Source organism: Trachymyrmex septentrionalis, unplaced genomic scaffold (genome assembly GCF_001594115.1).
Source record: "Trachymyrmex septentrionalis isolate Tsep2-gDNA-1 unplaced genomic scaffold, Tsep1.0 scaffold87, whole genome shotgun sequence".
NCBI lineage: Eukaryota > Metazoa > Arthropoda > Insecta > Hymenoptera > Formicidae > Trachymyrmex > Trachymyrmex septentrionalis.
The window spans coordinates 1,802,189-1,811,822 of NW_017306059.1; the positions used below are offsets into that span (position 1 = coordinate 1,802,189).

The 9,634-nt window shown below is 34.3% G+C and overlaps 1 protein-coding gene across 9 annotated transcripts in view; it reads left to right on the top strand.

Moving 5' to 3' along the window:
* LOC108755400 (regulating synaptic membrane exocytosis protein 2) overlaps nucleotides 1-9,362 on the top strand; it is a 63,118-nt gene extending 53,756 nt beyond the window's left edge. For 6 of the 9 annotated variants that reach the window (XM_018498355.1, XM_018498353.1, XM_018498354.1 and 3 more), the window contains 4 exons: nucleotides 2,553-2,763; nucleotides 6,180-6,391; nucleotides 6,469-6,611; nucleotides 6,691-7,091. In XM_018498355.1, the coding sequence (XP_018353857.1) occupies nucleotides 2,553-2,763; nucleotides 6,180-6,391; nucleotides 6,469-6,611; nucleotides 6,691-6,897 (773 nt within the window). In that variant the 3' untranslated portion in view covers nucleotides 6,898-7,091. Of the gene's footprint in view, nucleotides 1-2,552; nucleotides 2,764-6,179; nucleotides 6,392-6,468; nucleotides 6,612-6,690; nucleotides 7,092-7,379; nucleotides 7,727-8,898 lie in introns of those variants that run through there. The other 3 variants (XR_001939764.1, XM_018498359.1, XM_018498361.1) reach the window with 3 other exon arrangements.
* Nucleotides 9,363-9,634: the final 272 nt, after the last annotated feature.

Sequence of the window (9,634 nt, forward strand, 5' to 3'; positions counted from 1 at the left end):
GGGGGGGGGGGGGGGGGGGGAGGGGGCGAAGGAGATATTTACGTCTTATGGGGGGGTGGGCGCGGCGCTCACCATCGAATCGTATGTCTTCGCGACAATGAATTCTGAGTGTTTGCACGAAGACTATTATGTCGCGGAATATGAAGGATACGCATAATCCATATCGCGCGTAATAAAAATTGTCGCGCGAGTGGAAGAGCGAGGTATTGAATGGTGCTCATAGTCGGATCTTATATTTAAGACCGTCTTAAGTATCAGTCTTAAGATGTGATCGTGAACCAATCAGAGAAGCTGATGTATTAACATCTTACGATATTACTTAAGACGGTCTTAAAATAAGAACAGACTATGAATACCCGCTCATTATTGATAGAGATTTTTACTCAGGTATACTCTGATCCCATTAATCGTAAAATTGGATCAAGCCTTCGACGAAATGTGAGTACACGTTGCAGGAGGACTTGCGATAGGAAGAACCAGAAATACTGTCTCTACCGACGAACACCGTTGTTAACAGCAACAATGAAACACACTACACATCACTCTTTAGAGGCCGTGCTTTAGTCGGAGTCGTGCGAGTCTCTCTCGTGATTGTTGTCGGAAAATACTCTCTTGCCTAAAGTTGAATCGGCTCAGTACAGCGGATCCGCAAAGGATTCTCGTATGCGTTGCCATCGAATATTTTTTCTTTCTTTTTTTTTTTTGTTTTTTATTATATACAATCGAAGAGAAAGTATTTTGCGAATCTGCACGTTTCTACAAATAGTCACGAGGTGATTCCTTTCCTTCTCGTTATTCTAGATCGTAGATGCTATTTCTACGTAGCATTGATACGTTATTTCTAGAGAAACGTTCGCACGAGTTTCCTGGGCTGTAACCTAACAATAAGCTCTAACAATAAGCTCTATCAATATACGTGTTTAAATCGTCCGTTTTTTTTTTATGTTTCTTCAGAGATGCAGAGTCCATCGTCTCTAGTTGTGTAATATTTATTTCGACATGACGCGAGCCACGCAGATCAGGAAACTCATATCCTATTTGCACAAGTATAGTTGTGCTGGCGTCTTTTCGTGAACTCTACATAGAATAGTGTCTCGGCACCGTGTGTCACGTTATAATCGTTCCGTTTCATACAGCTCTTGAATCTAGATCGTCGCGTGGTCAATTTGAATTTTTCAATTGCATCGAGGTAAGTTGGCCACCTGTGTGATACGTTATTTTTTTATTATTTCTTAGAAGCCGCTGTTGATACGTGCTTAAGGTGAGAGTACGCTACTCATACGGCTTTTGACTTTTCGATGTCCTGAATCATTGCAATGCTTTTACGGAGTATATTTACGTTACAATATATATATTTCTGCGATGTCACTAATTACAAATCTACCGTTGAATGTGCTGTCAGATAAATGCGATGTCATTGATTACAATTTATCGTTGAATGTGCTGTGACATAAATTATTTCCGGACAATCCTTACGTACTAATTTGATAATTATACATTTTTATTGCATTTTTCTAAATTCGATGTACAAATTATAAGTGTACAAAATGTATGTATATGTATAATTGTATATATAATTATCTTTGTACTTAAGGCGCGTCCGGAGAGTATATTCAATAATCACACAACATGGAATAAAATATGGTAGAGTAAATATATACATTAACTTTTTTAAAGTTACAACTAATTAAATTTTATGGAGCAATATCATACATAAAGGAAGATATATTAATTGTTTCTGACTAATTTTTTCTTTCGACAGCCTGCGTAAATTTATTCAAAAGGAGATTAATGAAAATACATATTAGACGACTGAAGGTTTATCTATATATACTTTTATGTGCTATATATTGCCATTGAAACAAATTTTTATTGGATCGTCAATGATATTTTATGTTTCTATAAATTGATTTTATTTTGCATTTAGTAATTCCAAAAAGAATAGTCTGTTATGGTTCATATAAATGTTATCACGTTATTTGTAATACGACGAACGTCAAAACACGAATTTACAATTTTTCACGTAGGTCACTAAGATTAAATATATTCCTGTGTTAATGTCAAATGCAAATAGCCGAGTAATGTTATCCCGTTACATTTCACTATAAATATAACACCTCAATAAATTTTTACATTCCCTTTTCCTACCTATATAGAATTCAATAAAATGTTTCTCGAATTACAAGGTCTCATTTTAGTTCTGCATTTTATCACTGATTATTAGACTATTTCTGGAAAAAGAGCTGAGAGAGTAAAAACGAAAAAGCAAAGGAAACAAGGCATGAGAGAAGAAATTTGCACGAGAGAGAGAGAGAGAGAGAGAGAGAGAGAGAGAGAGAGAGAGAGAGAGAGAGAAAATCTTACATGTTGAAATTGTGTTTGTTATTCTATCATTGCTCGTGCGAAGATACGCTAAATTAATAACCGGAAATTCGGTAGCTCTCTTGGATACCTGAGGATGAGGGAGAGATGAGCCGCTGCAGTACCGGCGTACGCAGATATTAATAAAAGACAATAGTTTAGCGGTATTTCTTGTTTGGTTTACAACGCAGAGTGCGGCGGGATGATCATCAACATTGGCGGAAGTGTCGGCGCCGTGGCACGCGGTGCCGGCTTATCGAACCGGAAACGTAACAGCACGCCGTGCAGCATACAACGATCCGAGGAGATCATGCCGGCCTACCAGCGCTTTGACAACAAAGGATCCGCAGCCAGCGATACCGCCGGAAGTCTCAACTCGATTTCTAGTTCCGAAGGAAGCTCGTAAGTAGTGGACTCCACCTGTGGCGACCAATTCTGCAAGCGGAAAAAGCGCGAGATTCCTGATATATACCCTCACTTCTCTCTCTCTCTCTCTCTCTCTCTCTCTCTCTCTCTCTCTCTCTCTCTCTCTCTCTCTCTCTTCTCCCTTCTTTCTTCTTTTCGGTTTCTTTTCTTCTATCATTTGATGCTGATCCTACTACTAATTTCTATTCCTTTGTGGTTTTACTTACATTCTGCCCTCTTTGGCCGCTTGCACCTTGACTAAACGCGAAATGAGCTGTAAGTTATAATTGAGCTATATGAAGGTGAGTTTATAGATTAATATATATTATCGGGAGAAAATATTCTAGATAAGAGTAACAAATGTTATGTTTGAAGTATATTTCTGTTGTGTGTTAAATATATTAAATTTATTAAAATGTATGTATCTCAAACAGGGTTTTTCTCGAATATTATTGGGTTTCTGCTAAGAAAAAATAGAATGAAAAAAGGTCTAAGTAAATAGATGAGAAACATTAACAGATGAATTAATATAAATTCAGAAATTATGAGCACAACAAATAATGTCGAGCATGGATGTAACGCTTGCTCAGTTTAATGATTACTTGCTTTCGAATATTGTTTAGTAAGTTCATAATTTGAGATGTTCACAGCTTGCAGCTCATTGCTTTATATCGTTTGTCAATGTACATGCTTATCTTTTCATACTCTAACTCTAACTCTAACTCTAATGAAAACTTATTCTTTGTCGTTCGTATAAAATACGTATTTAACTAGAAAAATTAACAAATTTTATTTATACGTTGTATAAATTATCAAGATAATTATGGTGTCGTAATGAATTATTATTATTGCCATCACAGAATCATCTTAGTTATAGACAAAGAATAATCTTGCTTATTTATCTTCTTCTATATCTTACTCCTTGTATCCGCCAAGATCTGTCTACACCTAAATCACAAACGCTCCATATTGATTATTAAATTTTTAGACGTATGATTGAAAATATGTCAGTAATACGTCCGTGATTCGAACTGTGCAATTACATGATTGTGACTACACGCTTTTTTTCATATCTCTTCGATTTTTGTCAATTTGCAATTTAGATTATTCATGTAATTTTTCTTACAGTTTCTTTCTCGATTTATATTATTTATTATATTATTCATAAACAAAGTGCTGTTTACAAAATCCATAAATAAAAATTCGAAATTTAATATTTGTATATTATATCATCATATTTTATTTCAAGATGAGTAACTTGCTTTTACACTTGTTTATTCTCTCCTTTTTTTATTTCATTGAATTATATTTGACATATAATAATTGAATAATAATTTATACAATCAGAATTAAAAATTTTAGGAAATGTAATATTTTTTTGTATCAGTAGAATACTTGTATTGTATGTCAATATTATAATGCGAGGAAAAAATGTATTATAAGGTATAGTCTTCGACGAATTAGCTGTGGGATTTATATTCTACTGCCTTTTTCTGTCTCCTTTTTATGAAATCGTCCACAAAAATATTGTTGTTCATTATCGGTGTTGTTGTCGTCTTGGCTTAATTGCTTGATTGTGGCAAATGATTGTACTGCATTACACCTCGGAGCACCGTTGCACATATATAATGTACACACACATACATATACACACATACACACACGCACTTTTGTATCTATGTCAATGTGATATCTCATTGTTGCGGAGTTACATATTTTCTACCTACATGGTAAGAAAAACCCTGTGAATATGTCGAATGTCACCTAAGAATGTCTTCGCAGGACCTCACGTCTTCCTAATGGTTTCCACCTACTTCTGTACGATCCATTGTCTTTTATATACTCGACTATGCTATTTATTGATATATCGACGTTTCTTGTAAAGTAATCCCCTCTGTCTTATGGATTTCTTATCATTTCCATAAAGTGTGTTTGATATATCGTAGAATAGGTATTGTACAGCGTGTGTATCTTTTAAAGTACCTGCCAGTTCGAGGTTGTAACAGTAAGAAATTAAAAATAAACTAAACGTGGGTATGCGTGTCTGCGTGACTGACAGGATGTAAGCAAACGCTTTGTCGGTTCGGCACAAAATGTTTACGAATAATAATTTTGCTAATAAGTTATTTTACTCTTTGGCAGCGGTAATATGGTCGAAACTACAGAGAAAATGATTGGGTGCAATCGGATGTATGAACTTCTATTCATATGACTTTGCCCGACACTCAAATATACTGTCGCACTTATTGGTGGTATGATAATATTAAAATTATTATATATCTTAAACGGCTGACAATGCTATTAGATATAATTACTCCACAAAAGGGATGTACATTTATTTCATAAGATATTATGAAAGTTAATTTCTATGATTAGTTATTAGATTAACAATAATTTTGAATGGCTGTGTATACACTCAATGTGATATCCACATTTATATAGCAAAACTGTTTTTAAAAAGATCCGCTTGTCTTTAGTAACGTGAATCTTCCTAATGGCGTAACGACAAGTAAGTGTATGTTAATACAAATCATTTTAATTAATTTTTTTTTAAGATTTTAATAAAGCATGTTAAGTAGATAAATGTAAGCGAAGAAACAGTACTCAGTCGTATGTTAAAATTATCGATAATCAAAAAAAGATACACAAGATAGAAATTGTAAAAATAATTTTTATACTGTATCATTTAAATTAATTATTGCATTTATATATTCTTTGCATTTTTTTTTCTTTGATTGTATTCTATTGAAATGGACTGATTACTGTTATTTATAATAATTATCCAAAATCTCTCTTTCTGCGCATTTAGATGAAAATGCATGCGTTAGCAATCTGATATGTTTTTAAACTTATTTACATAATCTCTTTCTTCCATATGTATAATATTATATTTACTCACTATACACTGACACTACACTTTCAGCGTGAGTTCTCCTTATCTCAAACTGAATGAGGTGTGTTCTCTATCTTTTACAACTTTCGTCGAAGGCTTGCGAGAATTGTCCCTCGCTCCTGCGGAAATATTACTTTCGTTTATGATTTTTTTCCTTCGCATTTTCTTCATTGCATCAGAGAGTTCCTTCGAATACTATAATTTTCGGCTTGCAGTTTTCGCGCTTTATTTTTTCTACTGTGGGTTATCATACATTTAGAACAGTCGAAATCATTGTACATATACATCTTGTATAAGTTTAGTGTGCGAGCAAGAAAAGGGAAAAGGGAAAACTTATAAAATAGAGTTCCCATTTTTCATTGGTCGCACGGTAAACACTATCAGCTAAATTTTCACTCTTCTTCACCTGAAGTCTTGTATTATTTCTCCAAGCGTTTCTTTTAAATCATTCTTCATATTTTTTTTAGTACCCAGAATAAGTTGCGTTTCTTTACTAAATAAATAATTTTGAAAACTGCAGTTGGTCTCCCAGCCTGCGAATGGCAGGCGACGGGCAGTTGAGAAATTTCATTGAAGATCTCGGACCAGGCCAAGTGGTCGGAAGGCAAGCACTCGCTACCCATTGCCTCGGCGAGATTCAACTATCGTTGAGCCATACGAAGGGTTACCTTGAAGTAGAGGTCATACGTGCCAAAGAACTCAAAGCGAAACAAGGCAGTAAAGTAATACCAGGTTAGTCAAACTTTGATAAGTTTCACGATTGCCGAAGTGATACGGATGCGCTTAGTTTTTCGACTCTCTTATTCCAGCTTCTTACGTGAAGTTGTATCTGGTGAACGGTAAAAGATGTATAGAGAAAGCGAAAACCACGACGGCCAGAAAAACGCTGGATCCATTCTATGGTTCGCAATTATTGGCTTTTAAAGAAAACTGCCGAGGTTGTATATTACAGGTATGTCGTTGGCTGTCCTTCTAATTTCCTTTTTTTAATTCAATTGCGATTTTATGCGCGTTATTGCATACTGTTTCAGGTGACAGTATGGGGGGACTACGGTCGAATAGAGGGGAAAAAAGTGTTCATGGGTATTGCACAGATCGTACTGGATGAGCTGAACCTCAATCAGATGGTGATCGGATGGTACAAGCTGTTTGACACCCAAGCCCTGGTCAGTGGAGCTTCATCTCTTGCTTTGTCCCGTCGATCTTCGGTTACGTCTCTCGATTCTTTTAAAATCTAAAAGAATGACTGTCCGAAGAACGTATTGAAATATTCCTTTTATACGTATTTACTGAAGAGATCTTTAAGTTTCTTGAAGTAGACAAAGTAGTGCAGACACAATGAGTTCGAGCTCCTATCGCGGTGCACCCAATCGCTTTTATCATTAACAGAATACTGAAATGCACGAGTCTCGATGTACAAGATAGTATTACATTTATTTTAATTGATTAAAAAGTATATGGAATAAAAAGTATATGGAAATTGTTATAAACGTCTTTAACAAACTTAAGTAACACGTATAAAATCATTGCTTGATGATATTAAATGTAGTATTAAATAAATATATTAGGGGATAGAGAGTTCGGATTACTACATCCACCGTATAAAAATTGAAAGAAGCGTTTAAGTAATTCTCTATCGTGTTGTAATATTACATATTCTTCACTATGGTTGACAGAATTGAAAAGAATCTTATACACCCTACACGCGTATTTCCTGTAGGCTATTAATGTCGAAGCCTAAAGCTATTTAACGAGTGACGTTCGGCTCTGAATACGGTAAAGTCAGTTTAACGAACAACATAACGAGGAATATACAGAATATGAAAAGTGCGATTGTATACGGATAATAAAAAATTCTGCGGAATCGGAATGAAAACGAGAGGTATAAGCAATGCAAAGGCGATGCGAGAATTTGAAAAGAGTGAAAAAACGTACGAAAGGATGTCTTTCTAGAAACACCACTAGTACATCACATATAATGTACGGCATATCAGACGAGCCACTAGTCTGTATGTAGACTAGATGTAGACGTAGCAGCCATGTTCCCGGAGCGCCAGATAGTTTTAGGTACGCACTGAGATGAAGGCATCGTTCGTAGATAATTGGACAACGATTTAACGTGGGTACATAAAAGGCGATATAATAAAAAAGCGCCGATACGATTGCAATCGTTTTCGGGATGATTGCAATGTCTATTCGTAATATCTTGACGATCAAGTAACAGCAATATCGCTCATATTTTCAGGATATTAACCTTTCGATCGATTTTCTCAAGTACCCATGTGAAATCTTGATACACATTTGTTGTTGCCAATATCTTCTTTTCATTTCCACCGTTTCTGTATAGAATTCTCCTCTTATTATTCTTTGAAAATGCTTGCCCTATATAAAAATACTTCCATTTCGGCTTCGAAGTAGCGACATAGGTCGGTATTCATAGCCCGTTCTTATTTCAAGACCATCTTAAGATACTAATACGGTTCTCTGATTGATTTATGACATTTTAAATTTGTAAGTTAAGACGATATTTAGTATAAAACTCGACTGAATACCGGCCATAGATTCGATAACAGAAAGTATTCGAGATTACGTTATCATACATGCGGTCGAAACTTCGTTGCCACGTGCTGTATGCATCGAGTTTACCTTTCTGAATTTGTAGAAAGAATATGCCTTTGTCTACGAAATTTGGTTTGACATGAAAAAAATTCGATTTCCATTAATCCTTGAATTTACTATTTGCACATTGTAAGTTTAATATTTATCCTCATCCAGAACTATTTTTATAGATTTTTATATATTTCCTAGTATTACTTCATATATACGTTACATTATTAATTTCGACCTTTGCACAATATTCATTCTCTTTTTCATGACTCGTTTGAACTTCCTTGTAAATAATGGTATAAATCGTGACAGTTTTTAATATGCTTGAATTTTTAACAATATAAAAATTATATGAAAAGTAAATAAAGGTAAGTTTGTGCCGTATTCGGAGTCCTATGTATCCTCTTGTATATTTTCTCAAAATGTTTTCAAGATATAATCAATTTGAGATATTGAATGATGCCGAAGAAATCTCATGATAGAAGAATCGTGAATTTATATACTATATACGATAACAGTGTATGATGCGTGAATCTCATATGCATGTGCATTAAGAATTTTTATCATTCAATATTTCATGAAAAGTAAATGTTATATATTTGTAATTAATAATACGTTTGTTTATTTTCCAGTGAAAACCAAGTAAATCAAGCAAGTTCAGGATAGATGTGAACTCAAATGTGGTGTACTAGATAAATAAGATGTGAAACGGTCAATGACACTCGTTTTCAGTGAATCTAAATGTGGTTAAGTGAATAATGAAATTCATGAACACAGTGAGAAATATGCGATAAATGGATAAATCACGGACTTCATTTAAACGGCATGTGAGAGAGATTTAAAGTATTGAGACATTCCAAATGAGAAGACATTTCCAAACTTTGTATATAATTTAGGACAGTTCAAGTATGTCGATCTCCGAAACGATCGGCTAAAAGACATTTATCGTTGTCAAATTTTTAGTCAAAAATGTCACCGTCAGAGCATATATTATTTAATGTAAATATTATAATAACACTGATATGAGAATTTGCGATATGTGCGCGCAAGTTTGAATGGGTAATGACATTTACTTTACATTCTCGTTGACTTTCGACAATGATTGTCGTTATAGTTTTGATTTTTTTTCTTAATTACACAAACTCGATCTAATTTAACATTTTCTAAGTTAGCATCGGAATAATTAGAATGTACGATGATATAATTAATTACACAGTTTGTTTCCTGAATACTGACATTTATTGGTTATCGTATTAGCACGTGTTACTTGGCTTTTTAAATATCGTTTAGTAATCTGTGTCCAAAATGAAAAGAGATAATTATTATGATGTAGAAAATATGGAACAAGCATATGTATATTTCTCAAGT